Here is a 22,105-nt window from a genome sequence, read left to right as displayed (position 1 = left end):
AATCGATATTACAGTTAATTATATTTCAGTCATCATTGAGAACATAATTAGCATTTTTATGCTCAGACGTACAATCATCATCATCATCATGTATGATGCAAACACTCTTTCTTCTTTGCTCCAAAAATTGAGAATAAAAAATGTTCAGCCCCTCCCTCCCTTTAAAAAAAAAAACCCCAACAAAATGAACATTTTTTAGACCGGTCTATAGGCAAAAGACAAAGTGCATACAAACAGGTCTCCATGTATCACCTTAACCTGTCAGAGGAGGTGTCAAATTCAGAGTGGTCTTTTACACCAGTCCGTCATTTCACAGAATACTGAAAATTTGAGATTCTTTTTTTTTCCCCCCACAAAGCAATCAAAGTCTACAAATCTGCAGTCAAATGGTATTTTCTCAGCTATTTCTGCATCAAAAATCATTAAATGCTGATAAAATCTAAAGTTAATTACATCAAAGATTAAATGGTGGGCAGTTTTCAGCTCGCCTACCCGTCTCAGCCACCAAACCCATACCATAACGGAGTTCTCCGATCACATTGCGAAGAGTCTAATCTATTCATTTTGGACCATGAGACCTTCACAGAAGACTAAACTACAGGCTGCCATGCTTACATGTACATGTAATATTTCATTCATGAAAACTCATCATGCATAACAATACTGAAACTCAAACCAATCACAGTGACATTAGCCAATCGTGTGAGTCTGTGAGCTCATGTGTGTGAAAGAGGGCAGATAGCGCCATGCCCGGAGGCGTCCTGTATATGATAAAGACGTACGGTGGGTGAAAATTGAGCAGAAAATCAGGGAAAAATCCCTCCAACACATTTGTACTTGGTTACTTCCTTAGTCCACCCTTTTTGTTGCCATGGACGCAATTATAAAGTCAGATTTTAGTGCTTGGACAGAAGATGCATCATTGATAATCCACGAAAAGTCATCATTTCAGAAGCACCTTCTTTTGGATACACGACGCAACACATTATTAAATAGAATTTATTAACACCTCTTAACAATTTGAACAATTCCACTACGACTCCATCAGCGGAATATTCAGATCCAAATCCAATCCCGGAAATCCTTCCTTCATTTTCTTCCCTTTTTAAGACAATGAGAGTATAGCGCCCATCGAGCTGATCTCGGGTCAGACGCTGCTCAATACTGTTGATTTAAATCGGAGAGAGTCATTTCATTTCGGCGTCTATGAGTATGTTTCATGTTGAAAAGTGGAATTTTTCCATTCCCTAATTCAGCATATAGTTGACTGTTTCTTGTCCAAACACGTGGACACAAGAGCTCTACCGCAACCAAAAAAAATAAAAATAAAAATAAACACCTTCAGCAATGGGGGACATGCTGCAAAAACTGAAATAATTCGATATTTGCAAACATTCGATTCTTAAATAACCGCAGAGACGTGGTGAGAATGAGAGCTACTGTTTGATCAGCTTCTCTCTGCTGTGAAATTCTACTGACGCTAACTAAAGCGTCCGTGGAATCTGATTTAACATGACCTGAAAAGGCTGGAGTTGTACTCCACATCCACCTTCATGGTTTGGGAAGGAAAAGACATTTTAAAAAAATAATAATAATAATACAGTTATTGTTAAATATGTTCTATAATTTCACTGCTGATGGTTAGGAAGGCAAAAACTGATCCAAGATCAGCACTCTCACACCAGATCTTTATAAGAGCAGTCAGAGAACCCTCGACATGACGACAACAACAACGTAATCAACATTCAGTGGCTCATATGTTTAAGGAACAGTTCGGCGACAAAAAAAAACAAAAACAACAAAACAAAACAACAAAAACTTGCCAGACACTCGGTGTCTGATGTTTGTTTCTTTAGTTTTGCACTGGAGCTTTGAGGCTTATAGAGACAAGAAGTAACCGTTTTAAATAAAAACTTTATCCACTTCTTCAAAAGTTTGCTATTTATTTATTTATTTTTTAAATAAAGAGTTTGCTTTTTTGACTTCCTCTTCGTACAAACTGACCCCGCCCCCTCTGGTTAGCCATAACAAAAGAAACCTATCTAGAAGGAGGAAAGATTGCTAATGGATCAGTGTTGCGTTGTACGTTCGAAATTCTACAATCACAGGTTTAGGAACGATACGACGGTATGGCGGACAGTTTCTTCGACGCACGTTGTCGTTTACAGACTCTTTCGTCTTGTCGACCAGATCGAACTAAAAATTCCTGCCAGGTTTTAGAAAATTTTCCTTTTCGTCATCAGGTGCCGCTAAACGGCAAATCACGCATAAAACAAGCGAGTGCCCTCGCCGATTACATTCAGCGACGCTCACACGACCGAAGCTCTCGCACGATAAAGGTTCTTCCAAACAAACTGATTCTCACGAATACCAAAGTTTCTTTCGTAAATTTTCCTCCGATCGATTTACAATGTAGAATTCCCAGTATCCAGTCTGATAAACGAGGCTCAGTGTAACGAGACATGCAGCAGCAACGGGATACTAAACCAATCAATCATGTGTCCACACACTACTTTATTAGAGCCATTGACCATTACTACTTCCTGCTGGAAAAAGAAAAAAACCTAGGCAGGATTTAGTTTACTTAACCCTAGGTGTAGCTCATTTTGAATCGACCCATATTAAATATATACCGTATACATGCACACTATACGGCCAAAAGTTCATACACACCCGTACGTGGTTCTTCCCCAAACCGTTTCTACAAAGTCTGAAGCACACAGTTGTAGAGAACGTCTTTATACGCTGTAGCTTTACAATTTTTCAAAATTTCCTTTGTGCCCCTGTGCACAAAGCGAGCTCCATGAAGACGTGGTGTGTTAAAGTTGGAAGGAGGTGGAAGATCTCGAGTGTCCTGCACAGAGCCCTGACCTCGACCCCACTGATCACTTTTGGGACGAACTGGAGCTGGAGCCTTCTCATCATTCCAACATAAGAGCCTGAGCTCCTCCTCACTAATACTCTTGTAGCTGAACGATCACCAATTCCCACAGCCACGCCCCAAAATCTAGTGGAAAGCCTCCACAGACGAGTGCAGCGCATTAGAACAGCAAATGAGGAATAAGTCTGGAACAGGATGTTCATCAAGCACATATGGGTGTGCACATACTTTTGACCATAGTGTGTGTGTGTGTGTGTATATGTGCAATTGTCCTTCTAAAATAACACTGTGGAAGGCGATGGCGATATATCCCACATGCCCATGATGAGAGGTTAATTAAAAAACGTGTATCCATGGAGATCCATCGAGGAGCTTTATGAACTCCAACTACACTCTAGTAAGAACTTTCTCTTTTAGACAAAAGCAAAACTGAACTAAAACTCTGCTACAACTTTTATTTTTATTTTTTATCATCAAGTCCAGGACTTAATTATACCATTATACAAATCCTATTTCCGGAAATTTCCATTCCCCGTTAGCTACGACAGCCTCGTAGCTCCGGTGTAAATCTGAAGACACAAGCGTTAGGAGATTTACTGTGGAACGGTTAACAGAGTGCAAAAACGACAGCAAGTGCCACATTTAAAACCATCGAAAACAAACAAAAACAAACAAACAAAAACAAACCTGCGACCGAACTGAAACGTGCAGTTTAACACAGATATGGTGGTGAAGTGAGACGCTCCTCGGAGAACACGGGAAAGCGCGCCGTCTGGGTTTTTTTTTTTTTTTGCCTTTTCTTTTTAACGCCATGTACAACAACGTACATAAAATTAAAGCAAGGTCACACAAGAGACCAGTAGTAGCCATTAAGAGGTAAATCTGTGTGATTACAGTAAGTAGTATGTCACCTTTGACCTCTCATCGCGTAAGCAGGGCAGCCAGAGAGGAGACGAGAGGAATTCTCTCAGTCGAGCAGCAAACACTCCGTCCATGCCTTCCATCAGCGCACAAAAAAGAAAAGAAAAAAAAGAAAAAAAAAAAAAGAAAAAATGTCTGACTTTTCACCACTGGCTTTGGAATGCACTCACCTTTCAGTTCGCTTTAACTCCAAACAATCAGCCCTTTTGAGTGACGCAGACATACAAAGACAAAACAAGCACACACACTCCAAACCCCCCCCCCCCCATCCCCCAAACACACACATTCACGCACCACCACACTCACAAATCATAAAAGAGCAAATCCCTGATCTGAAACAATTTCCTACATACATTATTTTTACATTTAAAATTCATTTCAGTCGGTATTGGAGTCCGTGTCGTCGTTAATGTAGTCCTCCTCCACAGGGCTCGCTGCGCTCTGCGCCCCCCACTCGTCTTCATCATACTCTATACTGTCATTATCCTCCAGCAGCTCATCTTCTGGCTCCGCCCCGGCACCTGCTGCCTGTCCCACTTCGGCCCCGCCTCCTCCCGCCGCTTCAAACCCCGCCTGCTCGTCTCCAGCCGGCGCCTGGCCGTTGTTGTTGGAGAACGGCGCGCGCTGGTGCGCGTCGTCCTCGACGTACACTCTCTGATGGCACATAGGGCATGTGTCCTGGATGTACAGCCATTTGCGCAAGCAGAGCGCGTGGAAGTAATGGTGGCACGGCGTGACGCGGGCAGCCGTCGCAAACTCCTGGTAGCAGATGGCGCAGACGTCCTCGACGCCGCGCAGCTCGGTGCCCGTGACCTCGGGCAGAGAGTGGATCCGGCGTACGGCGGCACGCCGCTTGACAAACGTCCTCCAGCCGCTCTTAGCCTGCAGGTAGATGTTGAAGTAGGCGTGCAGGCACATCATGCACGCGCGGATCTTGCTGCCCGACTCAAACGCCATGGTGTAGGCGCCGTTCCCGAACATGACGATCCCGAAGACGAACTCGACCACGTTTCCGGCCGAGCGCACGTAGTACACGTAATCGTCGAGCTTCTCCCAGAGCGTGCCGTAATAGCCGTCCATCATGAAGAGCGCGTAGACCGTGAGCGACACCAGAACCTTCAGGCACAACTCCACGCAGAACGCGGTGACGGCGAAAAGCCACGTGTTGAGCACGTAGCGCCGCCACAGCATGCCGCTCAACACCACCGGCAGCGTCAACAGCACCAGAGACACGAGAAGAGCGGGAGCGTGACGGCGCACAGACTGCACGTGCGAGGCGCTCAGCGCCATCAGCACCGGCTCGGTCATGCCGTGGACGAAGTGCAGCACGGCGGTCAGCAGCAAGCACAGGTTCCTGCTCAGGCGCACCAGACGCTCGCTCGGCTGCAGGCCGCTTAACCCCGTCTGCAGAGCTAGGATGAAGAAGAGCACCGGCGCCACGAAGCCCAGCCGCCGGTCCTCCTCGTCTTCGGCCGAGCCGATGAACGTCAGGACGCCCAGGCCCAGGTAGTGCGCCGCAGACGAGATCACGGCGCTCATGCCCAGCACGGTGAGCGTCGAATCGCAGCCGCCGATGATCAGACTGCTGCAGAGCTCCCAGAACACGTCCCACGTCATGTAGGACACGGCCTGTCCGCTCTCCTCCACCTTAGCCATCCTCACCTACGTACGGGGAAGAAAACAGAGTCTGAGGTGACCTGTGCTTCAAATATACTCAGACTTTTAACAATTCCAAACATCAAATTACAGATTTAAACTCAAAATTACACAGAGCTCCGACGACATCCTAATAAAAGCACGAGGAGGCGATGATAGAACTTCATCCTAACTGTTAAAGCGCACCTTTCAAGGTCAAAAAACACTTTAATGTGCTCATAATTTAAACTGCAGCATTACCCCCCCCCCCACCCCAGTGTCACAAACGACTCGTTAAATGATCCATTCTATTGGATTCGTTCTAAACTCCTCCTTTCAGAGAGCATACTCTGACTGGTCCCAGTCTGTTGTGATTGGACTACCGCTGTCAGTGAGCAGCCGACGAAGACCAGAGGCGGGGCTTTTTGTTACAAACCTACTGTACAGGAAGTAAAGTCTGGAATCCCTAACGACTCGTTTCAGCTGTTCAGAATCGGTTCCTTCTTTTGGGAGTCGATAACTCCGTCTGTCGTGCGCTTTGATTTTTGAAATTTTGCAGACTTTTTACATTCACAAACAGCTACGTATCGAACACACTACATGAAAAGGTAGATGCACTTTAAGCTTGATGATTCGGTTGTATTCATTTCCCAGCTGTTTTCCTGTTGCTGGGATTCAGCTCCGTTTTACTCGATTCATTCCCCTACTCAAGCTTATAATTCACTGCACGCTCAGTACATGTAATAAAACATCAGCTATGCCTCTCAGCCACAGAAAGAGTTCTCTCAGAACACCTTAATGACCTAATCAAACTATTTCATGAGGCTAGCTTGCCTCTTAAATATAAAAACGTATATATTTAAAATATAAAAATACGACTACTTAGAGCTGCACGAGGTGACCCGTGTAGCCAAAAAGATTTAGGAAATGCAAAACACACGTTACGTAACCAGCTGAATTTTTTTTTTTTACCTTGAACATGAAGTTATTTTGACAGAACTATACATTAATCCCGGTGTCTTTCTTGGTTCATTACACACGTGAAAAGCAGCGTAAGAAAAAAAAAAAAAAACAGAATTCAAAACCGGACGCACTTAAGGAGCCGATTCGTAATCGCGTCACGGCACCTTTAATCGTAAACCTAATTTCATTCTCACCGCGTAGATCAGCACCACGGCCTGCGCCGCGACACGGGTGAGCCAGAAAACCCGCAGCACGTCCGGCACTCGGATCCTCTTCCACGTGTCCTCCAGAAGCAGCTGTAAGCCGTAGATGCGGTACATGTGCCGCACCAGTAAGTACACGTAACGGCACGAGAAGTAGAGTCTCCTAGAGCGGACGAGCAGGCACACGGCGGTGTTCAGACCCAGCACCGATCCCGAGACCACCGCCAACGTCCGCCTCACGTCCACGGGAAGCTCCATGAAAAGCCCGGACACGGGAACCAGGACGTCCAGCATCATCAAGGTGGAGTACGGCGACTTCACGCCGAGCAGCAGCACGTAGCCCGAGGCTAACAACAGCTGGACAGCAGCCATGGCCAGCCACAGCACGGGTCTGGCACGGGGGAGCAGCCCGAAGCTCGGCGTCGCTCTGTACGAGTCCGCATGCGACGTCACGTAGAAGTTTAGCAGCACGGCGGTGGATCCGAGCAGCATGCCCACCAGCAGGCTGTAGAACTTAAACAGGGACTTCTGGGACAACACCAGCACTATACTGCACATCGCGATACCTGAAACACACACACACCGTCATTATTACACGGTAAGAAAGCAGCCTCTAGACACAAAATTAAAACCATCACCGACTAATTTTGTCATGTCATTTGAAGTGTTTTTTTTCCCCCCATTTTTGGACGTCTATGTTTTTATCTGTTTTTTGGAGTGTTACTTTTCATTTCAGTTTGGATGCACATCTTAAATTTTTTACATTAACATTTATTAATAATTACAGAAATATTCCACTTAAAAAAAGTACAGTACATTTTCACGTTACAGTCAGTAAGGTTTATTTCTATAATAACGTTCAGCAGTATTTTACTTTCAGGCTTACGTTTCATTCAGTATCAATTGTAAAAACTATCGCTTGATTAATCAGTAATCGGCAGATAGACCCACGATCTCTCGACCCCTAGCAGGCGTAATCGCTAAAATAACCACATCTAACTGAATCACTGCATGCACCACATTAATAACAAAGCAGATGAAGGACCTCTTTATCCAAACGGAGGTCCTGTATCTACCCAGCACACCATCAGGCAACTTCTAGTAACTTTTTGAGCATGCATTAACTACTCTCCCCTGAAAAGTCTGCCTACAGAATAACTATAGTGGATTGTGATCTCCAATGGCATCACATCATTCAAATAATAATAATAATAATAATAATAATAATAATAATAATAATATGATGATGATGAGTGTGTCTAGTTACACAAATCTACCACCAAGAAGAAATGAGCATGTCCACGTTTCTAAAGTAGTTTGATTTGGTTTTAACTCTGTTGATGATCCATAATGAGGCTTTGGTAGTGAAGGGACAGTGCTGTAGAGGATCAGAGGCCAAGGCTGTGTGCCTCAGACTGAGTTTAGGCCGAATTAGGAACTAAAAACAAGTCTAAGTGTAGAAGAGCTGGCTGGTTAGTACTCTTACCCAACACCCGCAGTAAAACCTGTCCAGCTGTCCCGGTCCAGCCTTCCGCCGGATCAGAGTGGAAGTTACAAATGGCGTCGATGATGAAAATGCAGGGGACCCGCAACGCCACGTCCAGCACCGCCAGGGCCTGCTGGCTCAGCCGGCCGGTGTTGGAGGCCATGGCGCCGCAGGAGGACTTCACCGCTCCTGCAGGTGTCTCAATGAACCCCTTAGGCTCCTCCGGGTCTCCTTAGTTCCTGACTCTGCGCACACTGTTACTGTTGCTGTTGCTGTTTACCTAAACACGGGGGTCTCCGCTGTCCGCCATCTTCCTTTTCCCTCCTGTTGCTATGCAAAGAACGCGGAAGTGAACTAGACGCTTTTTAACCGCGCATGACGCAGCACGCAGGGTTCCTGCGTGACGTCATTACGCCAACTAAGCGTTACGGAAGTCAATCAGCTAACCGGAACTAAAATAATAATAATAATAATAATAATAATAATAATAACAACAACAACATGTTCGTAAATGAATGGGGATTCAAATGTTCAACATCTAAACATGCTATCAGATATTTGCATAGAAGAAAATTGAAGAACCTGGGTCCTCATTAGAAAAAGTTCAATGTAAAAATCTCAATTGAAATATCTAGGAATGTGGTTAAACTGGAACGAGAATATAGACCATTATATTATAAAGAAATGTAGTGAGGTATTACACTTAATGAGAGGGGTTGCAGGATAAGACTGGGGTGCAAACAAACAATCATTAAATCGTTACATCCGAGACTATGGATGTATTCTAGACTAAAGAAATAAGATAACATACAAACTAAAGCATTAAGACTAATTTTAGGAGCAGGTAAAACAACACCAATTGCAGCACTACAGGTGGAAACATCAGAAATAGCACTGTATTTAACAAGAGGAAAAGTAGCTATGTATATATTGGATTAATCTTCAGGACCAAAGCAAGGATCATTCTGTAAGGGGAGTACTTGCTAAAAGTAAAGTAAAAAAAAAAAATGGAGATGGGTTAAAGAAACTGGTCTAGATTCAAAGTCCGTTACTCCGATAGTTGCAATACCTCCGATACCACCCTAGTTATTCGCTCAACCTGAAATCGACTTAAAATTACAAGAAAGAATTAAGGAAAACCATCCATCCATCCATTTTCTGTACCACTTATCCTACAGTGTCACGGGGAACATCCCAGGGAGCATGGGGTACAAGGCGGGGTACACCCTGGACAGGGTGCCAATCCATTGCAGGGCACAATCACATACACGTTCACACACCCGTTTGTACACTACGGAGACTTGGAATACGCCAATCAGCCTACCATGCATGTCTTTGGACTGGGGAGGAAACCGGAGTACCCGGAAGAAACCCGCACAGCACGGGGAGAACATGCAAACTCCGCCCATACACAGGGCAGCGGCGGGAATCAAACCCTCAACCCTGTGGGTATGAGGCGAACATGCTAACCCACCGTGCACCCATATAAAAACATATGTAATAGAATATATAAAAAGTATGCATTATTCGTTTCTACAAGTTTACACAGCTGGTTCAAAGAACCATGACACCGGAAGGACAGGGGAAGCTTTTTATGCTCCAGAGTTTGAAGTTAGGAAGTCTGGAAGAATAACAGATGGTACATCTGTGTATACAGCAGAGATGATCGCAATTCTAATGGCACTAGGCTGCATCTACGAAGTAAGAACAGATAAAGCAATAATACGTTCTGACTCAATGGCAGCTCTTATGAGTTTACAGTCACATCAAACACATAGAAGTGACAGTTTAACAGAAATCATGATTACATTATACAGGTTAAATATAGGAATAATAGCTCATTTTATGTGCGTACCAGCACATGTGGGAATTCAGGGTAATGAGGAAGTAGACAAAATGGCTGAGGAATCATTAAAGATGGATGAACCATGATATTAGAAGCACGCAATAGGAAATGGCAGACATATTGGGACTCATGTCAAACAGGATGACATTATTTTACGATACAAAGGAGCGTAAAGAAAAGGAAAATCATTCCCAACATAAGTAGAGAGGAAAAAGTCATTTTCACACATCTAAGATCAGGGCATTAATATTTTAACCGCACATTACACATCATAGTGAATATAGAGTATTTTCAAATCAAGTAAATGATTTAAGTATGTATTGAGTTGGAAAATGATATAAGTGTGTACTGAGTTAAAAGAATCCTGTATCTTCCAGTACAAGAATGTTTAACCATATTTAAGCATGGCTAAAGACATAGTAAGTGCATGCTCATGTAAACATTTGACTCCATACAATGCCTTAGTCAACTCCCATGTAACCAGTGTGTAAGGTTATGTCATAGTAATGCTCACAGAAGAGCCATAATAGGGAGTGTCTGTCCTTATGCCTGAGCCCTGAGGCAGACTTGGCTTAGGAATACCTTAATAAGGAAAGTCTACCCTCGTGCTTAGGCTCTAAGGCCGACCTGAGGTGGAAAAAGGTCATGATAACAATGTAAAGGACTAAGGATGTTAAAACAGGACACTGTGGTGGCCAAAGACTACATCTGGACATATGATTATGTTGAAAGAGTAAACTTTGTAAGAATAAAACCTTTTTTTTTTTTTTTCAAAACAGTCAATAAGGGTTCTAGAAATATTATAACCGACCAGTGTTATAGAACCACTACAGTCGATAATGGTTCTAGAATTATCATAACAGACCAGTGTTCTAGAGCCAAATAGGTCAATAAGGGCTCTAGAAATATTATAACTGACCAGTGTTATAGAACCGCTACAGTCGATAAGGGTTCTAGAATTATCATAACAGACCAGTGTTCTAGAGCCAAATAGGTCAATAAGGGCTCTAGAAATATTATAACTGACCAGTGTTATAGAACCGCTACAGTCGATAAGGGTTCTAGAATTATTATAACAGACCATTGTTCTAGAATTATTATAGCTGACCAGTAATCAAGAATTACTAAAGCTGGCCAGGGTTCTAGAATTACTGCCACTGACTAATCTTCTAGAACCCAAACAGTCAATAAGGGTTCTAGAATTATTATAGCTGACCAGAATTCTAGAATTACTCCAGCTGCTCAGTGTTCTAGAATTATTATAAACTGAAGTGCTCTAGAACTACTACAGTTGACAAGGGTTCTAGAATTATTACAACGGACAAATGTTGTACAACTAAAGTCAGTCAGGGTTCTAGAAATACTACAGCTGGTCAAGAATGATAATAATGATTCAGACCTAGTAGAGTTGAATAGGTTTCTAGAATGATCATTACCTACCAGTGTTCTAGAATTATTACATATAAGCGAGCAGTTCTAGAACTACCATGCTCAGTCAGTGTTCTAGAAGAATGCACCCTGATATAAATTCTCATAATGACAATGTCATTACTTGTATTTATTAGCATGTATTTATTCAAATATATTTCAGCATTGTGTGAAAGGTTCAGTCCTGGGATCGCCGCTACAAGTGAACTCGTACAGTAAGTAAGAGAACCCCGGGCTTCGGCGGATCAGAAGATCCGCTGAGTAAACAAACTTAGTTCTCAAAAGGTCCACCGTTTCATCATTCGGACTCCTAAAGGCACACGGTGAGGTGGTGTGGTATCAGCTCCCAGTGAAGAACACTTTCAGCGTGTTGTTGTAGATAGTGTTGGCCATCTCTACCAGATCCTCGTTCCTCACTGCCGCCATCACCTCCAGCACCTGGCTGAAAAAGAGACGAGGAGAGTTCTTACACAAGCAGAACCCACATATTCTTTCTGAAATAACGACACATATTTAATATGTCCAGTATTAGAGTTCTCTCAAGGCAGATTAAGCCTGGCCTTACACTGTGGTCTTAGACTTGATATCTCAATTCCAGGTCTAAACAAACCTAAACCTATAAATGTTTGTTGTCTATCAGTGATGTCTGAGTGACTTACATGATGTGACAGGGTTCATTCCTATCCTTCAGACAGTGTCCTGCCTCCCACTTCTTCTTGGTGGGGAACGTTGTTTTAATGAACTTGGATCCTGCATGAGTGTTTTTGATGCCACACCATGGAGCATCTGGAAGGACGGAAACAGAAAGAAAGAGAGAGAGAGAGAGAGAGAGAGAGAGAAGGGGAGAGAGAGAGAGATAGAGAGAGAGAGAGAAATCACACTATGTTTACCTAGGGAAGCTCTGGTACTTTGAAAACTAATGCAAATCCAGTGTTCCCTGTATCCTGGTTGAGTAGGAATGGTGAGCATGATCAATAAAACTCCACTCACAGTCAGTTTAACACACAGAATACTTTTCCTGTGACATGAATCTACACTGAAATGTGTGTGGTGTGTCTCATGTTTATATGCTGGCAAGCAGATGACACAGAGGTGAGGGGGCCAATACTTTTTCTCATACCGAAAATATAGATAATGTTGAGCACTAACTTTTCAAATTCTGGCTCAACCACACTGCTCTAGAATTATTACAGCAGACCAGTGTTCTAGATCTACTACAGTCGATCTGATCTGATCTGATCGGGGGCGCACGGTGGTTAGCACGTTCGCCTCACACCGCCAGGGTCGGGGTTCGATTCCCGCGGCTCTGTGTGTGCGGAGTTTGCATGTTCTCTGTGGGGGTTTCCTCCGGGTACTCCGGTTTTCTCCCCCAGTCCAAAGACATGCATGGTAGGCTCATTGGCGTGTCTAAAGTGTCCGTAGTGTGTGATTGTATTGTGTGCCCTGCGATGGACTGGCACCCTGTCCAGGGTGTACCCCGCCTTGTGCCCGATGCTCCCTGGGATAGTCTCCAGGTTCCCCCGCGACCCTGAAAAGGAGTAAGCGGTTGAAGATGGATGGATGGATAGAACCCTGATCGACTGTAGTAGATCTAGAACACTGGTCTGCTGTAATAATTCTAGAACACTGATGACTGTAGTAGATCTAGAACACTGGTCTGCTGTAATAATTCTAGAACACTGATGACTGTAGTAGATCTAGAACACTGGTCTGCTGTAATAATTCTAGAACACTGATCGACTGTAGTAGATCTAGAACACTGGTCTGCTGTAATAATTCTAGAACACTGATGACTGTAGTAGATCTAGAACACTGGTCTGCTGTAATAGTTCTAGAAAACTGATCAATTGTAGTAGATGTAGAACACTGGTCTGGTCTGCTGTAATAATTCTAGAACCTTGTCGACTGTAGTAGATCTAGAACACTGATTGACTGCAGTAGATCTAGAACACTGTGTTCTAGATCTACTACAGTCATCAGTGTTCTAGAATTATTACAGCAGACCAGTGTTCTAGATCTACTACAGTCGATCAGTGTTTTAGAATTAATACAGCAGACCAGTGTTCTAGATCTACTACAGTCGATCAGGGTTCTAGAATTAATACAGCAGACCAGACCAGTGTTCTAGATCTACTACAGTCGGTCAGTGTTCTAGAATTATTACAGCAGACCAGACCAGTGTTCTAGATCTACTACAGTCATCAGGGTTCTAGAATTATTACAGCAGACCAGTGTTCTAGATCTACTACAGTCGATCAGTGTTCTAGAATTATTACAGCAGACCAGTGTTCTAGATCTACTACAGTCGATCAGGGTTCTAGAATTAATACAGCAGACCAGACCAGTGTTCTAGATCTACTACAGTCGGTCAGTGTTCTAGAATTATTACAGCAGACCAGACCAGTGTTCTAGATCTACTACAGTCATCAGGGTTCTAGAATTATTACAGCAGACCAGTGTTCTAGATCTACTACAGTCGATCAGGGTTCTAGAATTAATACAGCAGAACAGACCAGTGTTCTAGATCTACTACAGTCGGTCAGTGTTCTAGAATTATTACAGCAGACCAGACCAGTGTTCTAGATCTACTACAGTCATCAGGGTTCTAGAATTATTACAGCAGACCAGTGTTCTAGATCTACTACAGTCGATCAGGGTTCTAGAATTATTACAGCAGACCAGACCAGTGTTCTAGATCTACTACAATCATCAGGGTTCTAGAATTATTACAGCAGACCAGACCAGTGTTCTAGATCTACTACAGTCGGTCAGTGTTCTAGAATTATTACAGCAGACCAGACCAGTGTTCTAGATCTACTACAGTCGATCAGGGTTCTAGAATTATTACAGCAGACCAGTGTTCTAGATCTACTACAGTCGATCAGGGTTCTAGAATTAATACAGCAGACCAGACCAGTGTTCTAGATCTACTACAGTCGATCAGGGTTCTAGAATTATTACAGCAGACCAGACCAGTGTTCTAGATCTACTACAGTCGATCAGTGCTTTAGGTTTATTATAACCATCCAAGCTTCTAGAACTACAACAGCTGACCAATGTTCAAACAGTGAGTCAAACAGTGTTCTAGAACTTTTACAACCTCCTAGTATTCTAGAACTACTTCAGCTGTTCAGTGATTTATCGTTATAATTGTTTAGTGTGTTTTCGCAGTAACAGTGTTCGGGAATGATTATAACTGATCAGGGTTCTAGAACTACTTCGTTTGGTTCAATAAAAAGCGCATTTTTTTCCCCCCTTTTTTTATGCTGAATTGTAAACAACGTTCTACGTTATGTACATAGGGCACTAGATATAGTGGACAACTCTATGATGTTATATCCAGCGTAATCAGTCTGTCAGTTCAATCAATTTAATCAATCGATGGTCTAAAGGTTTTCAAGCTCTACCCGCATGTCTCGGCTCCGTCGACGTGGTACTAAGGCCTTTCATGAAAAAAAATGAGGTTTATTGAATAAAAACAGGCTAAAACGGTTGATCCTGAGAATTTACACCCTGGAGCTGTCTTCCATGTTTCTCAACGGGTTCTGAATCATGTATGTTTATGTATCATAGTGCAGTTTTTACCCCTTCGGAAGTGCTGACGGATTTGTGCTGAAAACTTTACAAAACACACTCAGTTCCTGTTTAGTGTAGTTTAGTCAAACCTGTCTCGATCATGAGCCTCTCCGTGGGGATCGATTTCATGGCCTCGAGATTCGCCTCCGTCTTCAAAGAGCTGGAATCAGACGGAAAGAACGGGAGGGATTACTGTGTTTTGCATTTACACGCGGACGTTACACGTGAAGCAACACTCACGCACCCACCAGCCGTTAATGCCGATATAAAGGTCCAGGTCCGTCAGAGCAGCGGCGTCCTCTTTGGTCCCGTCGAAGGAGTGAACCTACAAAACAGACAGCGAGTTCAAGCGAATCGATTCGAGCGGAAAGCGACCGTTCCGATGACGTGAATGACATGACGTGCGGATGTAACTGATCGCATGCTCGTGTTTGTCTCAGGAACATTCTTTGTGCTTAAACGGTTCGTACAACTCCTGTTTCGGAGCGTCCGTGTTCAGCATTGAATTTATTAGTGAGGTCGCACTCCGTAGTACGGGTTAATGACTCGTATGAAAGTAGACACTCGGGGCTCAGGGTTATAATTCGATTGTGCCAGGTGTTTTATTATCGCAAAAGCTTTAGTTGTGCAGTGAATTGTTTGCCCAGCAGGGGGCTCACACTCCTCCTCACCTCTTTTTCTCCCCCCATTGCCCTTCTCACCAGTGTCATACCACTGCAAACCAGCAACTCCTTTTCCCAGAATGCACCACGAACTACAAACATGGCCGTCAACAACTACACTTCCCAAACACACACACACACACACAGGCCACTTTCACCATCCCCAGAGTTTTAATCACAGACATCTGTTTCCAATCTACTCATTTTAAGAGACTCTCATTCAGTGTCTCTGTCTATACCAAGCCTTCGTACCGTGTCTGTTTACTCTGGGTTTTTAAAAAATTTTTTTGTCTTTGCTTATGTTTACGACCTCGCGTCTTTGCCCTGCCCTGTTTGTACTGTTTGCCTGATCGCCTGACCTCTGCCTGTTTGTGATTATTGACTTCTGCCTTATCCTTTGGACTTGTTGTTGTTTTGTTAAACTCCCATACCTCCACATGCTTCCTTTTCTGCGCCTCCATTTCGTGACGACCAGCAGCTAAACACAGAGTCACGATACTCTACACACAGAAACCCAACAGTGTCCTGACTAACCTTAGAACAGACTCGCAGCGATAAAACAATTCATTCCTTCAACACAGGTTAAAAATGTCCGATACGTCGATCACCGTTCCGCCGGCGCTGCACTGCTAGAAAGGGTTTAAAAAAAAAAATAAATACAGCATACAGATCACATAGTGTTCGGTGGCGGCTAGTTATGATATTTAGACATGAGGTTGAAATCTAGTCTTATTACGTTCTTACTGATGGTGTAATAAGAATGACGTGAGGTTAATTATTACACAGATTAGCAGATACATCCGTGATGTCTAGTGGCCGTGTTCGTGCTGCGTTTCCTCCGAATACCAAACGGAAAAGCTATAACGTTCATAAAAATAAAAAAGTAATCCAACATCTAGACGTTCTGTGTAGTTTGTATGACGTGTGAATGTTTTTCGCTCTGTAACCTTAACCCTTTTGTCCATTTTGATAGATAACAGTGTGTCATACGCTGTCAGAAACCACATCAACACTTCTCGGTCAAAGCCGACACGAGATTGTGGGATTTTTGATACGCTGTTATGCTAAACTGGAGACTCCAAGCTAAACGTCTGGCATAAAATGGAACACTGTACGCGTTTTTGTTTTTTTTTGTAATAAGAATGAAGAATGTAAATATTACACTCACCACCCCTCCAACACATCTGTCACGGTTTCTTTTCATAATGTCTAAACACAACACAGAAACACACATCACAATAAATACACCCTCGGTTCGGGAAAATCTGGCGTGGTTAAGTTCTGTCTCGCTTTTTTTTAACCACATGGGAAGGTACAAGCATTAAAAACCTACCCAGGAATTCGTGGTGAGAGTTTCTGCAGTGCAGGAACATGGGCAGTTGGGTTTCTTCTGCCAGATCAAACTGCTTCTCAAAGTACCTGCGTGTGAGGAAACGTCGATCAGGAATGGAAGATTCACCACACTTACATTCTGCAGGGAAGTTATCGGTAAAAAGGGAAACAGTACGTGGCAGGGAGTGACATCACTCACTTGAGCTGGGTCTCTTTTGGACAGAATTCCAGCCGGTCAAAATCTGAAATATGCAACAAAAAAAAATGTTTTTATAAATATGTTGGATGGTTTGCATTAATGTCCCAGACATTTAAACCAGACACTACTGTATTCCTATTATTCTTGTGTAGTTGTTTGTCCCATTAGTGTCGCCGTGGTTCAGTTTTGTTTTTCTGAACTGTGGGTGATACCACTGATGTTTGTGATAATAAGACTAGTATCCCAATACCGATACTTTAAATCAGTGGTTTTCAAAGTGGGGGCCACCAGGGGGCGACCAGGGGGCCTCAACAACTTGGTGTGCCTATCCCTCCCACTAGTATGTTTTCTCTTTCTCACTCTCAGACAACCACACACACACACACACAATCAATTCCTAATGTAATGTAATGTAATGTAAAGTAAAGATGTAAGATGTAATTCTTAATAAAAAAGGGGGATATACTCAGAAGTCTGTATTTTTAATGTGTTTTAAAGACATCTTGCAAAAGGGGGGCCTCGGGCAAAGGTTAATGCCATTTGGGGGGCCTTGCCCTGGAAAAGTTTGGGAACCCCCACCTTAAATAACATTCTTGCTTATATAGAAAAGGGCAATATGCCATTTCGACAAGATGAAATATATATATATTATATATATATATATATATAGAGAGAGAGAGAGAGAGAGAGAGAGAGAGGGTGGGTGTGCAAATGTTTTGGCCACATGCAAAGAAATGCTCTAGAGCAAAGATGCCTTCAAAAATAATGAAATGAAATGTTCCTCCATTAAAAAAATACTATAAAGAGCAGTAAACAGTATAAATGAAACAAGGCAATATTTGGTGTGACGATCCTTTGTTTAAAAAAAAGTCTGGGGTAGAATTTGTGCAGTTTTATAAAGAAATGAGCTGTACGTGTTATTGAGCACCTTGCAGAGCCAGACACGGTTCTTCTGGAGATGTCTGCAGCGAAACCCAGCAGCCTTCATTCTGTTTTTTTTTTTGTCTGAAAAGCGTCTCTTACCGCTTAATATACTGCTCTCTATACTAACATACAAACGTTTTTCTGTAACATTTAATTTCGTGCTGGAAAACTAATGTTTGGGAATCTAAAAAGTTTTTTGTACTGACTCGATAATGTAGAAATCATCAAATAAAAATCTATAACAAAGTTTGTACTGAAAACAAAAAACAAAAAACAGTAGGGTGGCTAAAAGTTCTGCACAGTACTGCGTATCAAGAATTCTATGTAAAATTTAAGACTGTTCTCTCTGTATACACTTATGCGATATACACTTACACGACATGCTCACATAGCATTTACACATAATTTATATCATTATGCAAAATTAGTTCACAGTAGTGTTCGTGCCTGTTTGTCTGGATTTCTGTGATAGTTATAAACCAGAATGATGAGTGTGTGTGTGTGTGTGTGTGTTACCCAGTCCACACTCCCCAACAGCCACCACCTTCCCTCTGTTACTTATGGCCAGCTCTCTGAGTGCTGAGAAATACTGCTCTGCCCCCTGCTGGTCAAACTCAGCACAGCGAGTCGGGTGGCAACCTACAGTACTGAAGAACTCCTCTAGAGAGAGAGAGAGAGTGTGTGTGTGTGTGTGTGTGTGTGTGAGAGAGAAACAGGAACATCTATAATAATAATATTAACAACAGCAATTATTATTAATTATTATTATTATTATTATTATTAATTATTGCTTCTCAAGGGGTCACAGAGTTGCAAAGAATTATGAGCAAAATAAATAAAAAATAAACACAGCAAAATAACACATGACAAACATTAATCAGAGGTCAAGTGCACACGAATCATAATAAATAACGGTAAAGAAAAATGGACAAAAAAACGTAAACAACGGAATCAGAATCTCTTTATTTTGCCAAGTACGTTACACGCACACGAGGGATTAGTCTTGATGTGTGCACACATGTATAATGACCGGGAACATACTAAACAGATCCTCAACAAATACTTAAGAAATCAGACATTTAACTACAGGAAATGTTTAAATAAAAACAGAATAAAAGATTCAATATAAAGAAAGCAATTGTGAAAATTTCTACCTAATGTGAATTACAGCCGAGCCTATTTCTGCTTAAGGTGTAATATTTGTATATTAGGTACAATATTTGTATATGAGAATGGTAATGGTGTTGTGTTGTCTGAGACGTGTGTGTTGAATGTTTCATATTGTGGCCAAACGCCAAGAACAATTCCTCATAAATGTAGACGTATCCAGTGAATTAAATGGTTCTGACTGTGATTTACAGCGTGTGTTGTTCCTCACCTCGGCTGTGTGCTAGCTTCAGAGCCTCTCTGCTGTCCTCCAGATTTCCACCAGTGATCATAAACTGAAACAAACACGACGGGACCTCAGTATGGAAGTTTCAGGAACATTTATAATCACATGTTGAATTCCTGAAACCTGATTGGTCAGAAGGTGTCGATTAACTTTAGCCCTGACGTTAGTTCCGGCTGTAATTCAAATCGCAGGTTTGTATTCATGCTCTTGTTCTAATATGTTATTGTTTCTATAGTAACAGCTCATTCAGATGGACTTGTGTGGTGCACACAATTAAATGTAGCTATGAACAGATGAGAATTATGATGTGTCGCTCTTTAATAAATCAGAAATCTTAATGGTCGCCAAAATTGCTGTGGTATCAGAGGAATAAAACATTTCAGGATGTTCTGTTATTGTCGTTGATTGCAGTGTTTAATCCCTTACATATGACACACAGAGGAGGCCAGTAGTAGTAAAGATGTCAGGAATCATACCTTCTGAACCCCAACGCTCAGAGCTCTTTCGACAATTTGGGCAAAATCATCTAGAGGAAAAGAAATAACAGAGACGTTAGATCTCACGAAGTGACTGATAACGACTCTGAAGTTCAGCTTGTCGATGTGTTGCTTATTATTACCTTGATGTTTCTGGTTTCCTCTGTATAGTCCCCTAAACATGGGGTCAGTGAGGTTAATACCGATATCTGGAGACAGAAAGAGACCAGATGGCATTAATGTGCAGGTTGTAAATGCGCAGTTTGAAGCTAAAGCTCTTCAACTCTCGATTGTGTGCACTTTTATATATATTTAAAAAATTTTTTAAAAAAACAAACAAAAAAAAAAACCAGTGTGTCAGGACAGTTTAGATCCAAATCATGAAGAAGTTCATAATCAGACATCAGCTGGATCAGGTGTGTTGATTTAGCGGAAAAATGTTTAAGCCGATTTTAAGAGCTATACTGTAATATATTGATGAATAGAGACAGACATACAGAAAGACAGGCAGGCAGACAGATAGACAGACAGGAAGACAGACAGGCAGGTAGACAGATAGGTGGACAGACAGACAGACAGACAGACAGACAGTAAGACAGGCAGGCAGACAGGCAGGTGGAGAAACAGACAGACAGATAGGTGGACAGACAGACAGACAGACAGGCAGGCAGGCGGATGGACAGACAGGCGGACAGACAGACAGGCAGACGGACAGACAGACACTTTATTGACCCTGAGGGAAATTGCAGCATTACAAAAGTGGTAAAAACAACATTTGCAGATAAACATAAATAAAATAAAGAAGCATAGTGCAAAAAATAAGGTCTAATCAAAATCTATTAAGGAGAAGAAGGAGCTTATCTCTATACAAAAAATGAATGTAAACAAACTCTGTAAAGAATACACTTAGATTTTGCCACTTACAATGTATCTGAAAAATGAAATAATTCTACTACTACTTCTCCTAAACTACAACTACTACTCCTACAACACAACCTACTCCAACAATTACTACTCCTACAGACACCACCAACAACAACCAGAACACCAACACCACTACCACCAAGAAGAAGAAGAAGAACAACAACAACAACACCAACAAAACCACCACTACCAACACCACCACCACAAAACAACAACAAAACCACCACCACCACCATCACGACAAACAACAACACCAACACCACCAACAACAACAGCAACACAGTTTATGAAATCTAATAATGCAGTGCAGTAGATTAGGGCTGAATCCACTCCCTACTTACTATACAGTTTATAATGTAACATGAAATAATGCTTTTACACCATTATACACAGCTGAATGTATAAAATGCTGCAGTGTGAACTTTACAGGACATCCCTGACCTGACTACACCACGATTCACAGCAACACTTTAATGTGTACACTGCATTAAGTTACACGATACTTCACATGTTTTTCTAACCACCACTTGTTTATTTATTTATTATGTTAGTGTTTATACTGTATTATTCTTACTTTTATGCCACGTTGTTATTTAGTTTCAATTTTGCACAATATTTTGCACGAATACTTAAGCTGAAAACCACAGATATACCCTAGAAAACAATGCATGGCAATAATAATAATAATAATAATAATAATAATAATAATGGACATGTGCAGTATATTTTCATGTGTTGAATGAATGAGAATGAACGCAGCTACTCACTCTTTAGTTTATTCTCTAATAAAGCTGAAAATGTAATCAAGCTCATTGCAGGATAAAGGATCAGATTAATTATTTGATGCTTACCTATGAATTTAAAGTTGGCCATGCTGAATTTGGCAGTGAAGTGACAAACTCTGAATGCGAGATTTACCATTACCAAACCTGTATCTACCGTAATAACTAAAATATACGTGTATGCTCTTATATCTATGGCATATTTTCAACAAGATTACATAAAATTAAAATATATTATGGAATATATTCAGATTTCCTAAACACCTAAAGTCTGCCCTCATTATTTTTGCGTTGTTATAATAGATTTAATCAAACAAACAAACATTGACGTGTGCATATATTGCCGTTACTAAGCCATAACGATCTTGGTTAGACCTTAAACAGCTTATTATTTTAAATATAGTGCACTACATAGGGTGTGAGAAGCAGGATTATATGCCCTTTATAGTGCACTAGTAAAGAACTCATGGAGAC

General features: G+C 41.9%; 2 protein-coding genes across 4 annotated transcripts; both read right to left on the bottom strand.

Moving 5' to 3' along the window:
- Positions 1-1,667: 1,667 nt before the first annotated feature.
- Positions 1,668-9,348, bottom strand: rnf139 (ring finger protein 139). The gene is made up of 3 exons (XM_053641985.1): positions 8,090-9,348; positions 6,595-7,169; positions 1,668-5,464 (listed from the first exon to the last, which is right to left on the bottom strand). The coding sequence occupies exons 1-3, from the start codon at positions 8,250-8,252 to the stop codon at positions 4,181-4,183; spliced, it is 2,022 nt and encodes a 673-aa protein (XP_053497960.1). The 5' UTR covers positions 8,253-9,348; the 3' UTR covers positions 1,668-4,180.
- A 2,117-nt stretch (positions 9,349-11,465) lies between these two features.
- On the bottom strand, positions 11,466-22,036 carry tatdn1 (TatD DNase domain containing 1). Of its 3 annotated transcripts, none has more exons than XR_008387764.1 (12): positions 21,701-22,027; positions 20,069-20,134; positions 19,926-19,975; positions 19,435-19,498; positions 18,573-18,716; positions 17,133-17,175; positions 16,935-17,020; positions 16,770-16,810; positions 15,184-15,264; positions 15,029-15,099; positions 12,023-12,149; positions 11,466-11,805 (listed from the first exon to the last, which is right to left on the bottom strand). XR_008387764.1 is itself a non-coding variant. In XM_053642325.1 (12 exons), exons 1-12 carry the CDS (start codon positions 21,768-21,770, stop codon positions 11,703-11,705), a joined length of 942 nt encoding a protein of 313 aa, XP_053498300.1. In that variant the 5' UTR covers positions 21,771-22,006; the 3' UTR covers positions 11,466-11,702. The 3 variants fall into 3 exon arrangements, 2 of the variants coding, with proteins under 2 accessions (XP_053498300.1, XP_053498301.1); XM_053642325.1 differs by having other exon boundaries at positions 15,188-15,264; positions 21,701-22,006; XM_053642326.1 differs by lacking the exons at positions 11,466-11,805; positions 12,023-12,149 and adding an exon at positions 14,133-14,799 and having other exon boundaries at positions 21,701-22,036.
- Between the last annotated feature and the right edge of the window lie 69 nt (positions 22,037-22,105).

This window comes from Ictalurus furcatus, chromosome 14 (assembly GCF_023375685.1).
Source record: "Ictalurus furcatus strain D&B chromosome 14, Billie_1.0, whole genome shotgun sequence".
NCBI lineage: Eukaryota > Metazoa > Chordata > Actinopteri > Siluriformes > Ictaluridae > Ictalurus > Ictalurus furcatus.
Note: the sequence above shows the minus strand (reverse complement) of the source record. Positions and strands in the feature narration are given on the sequence as shown.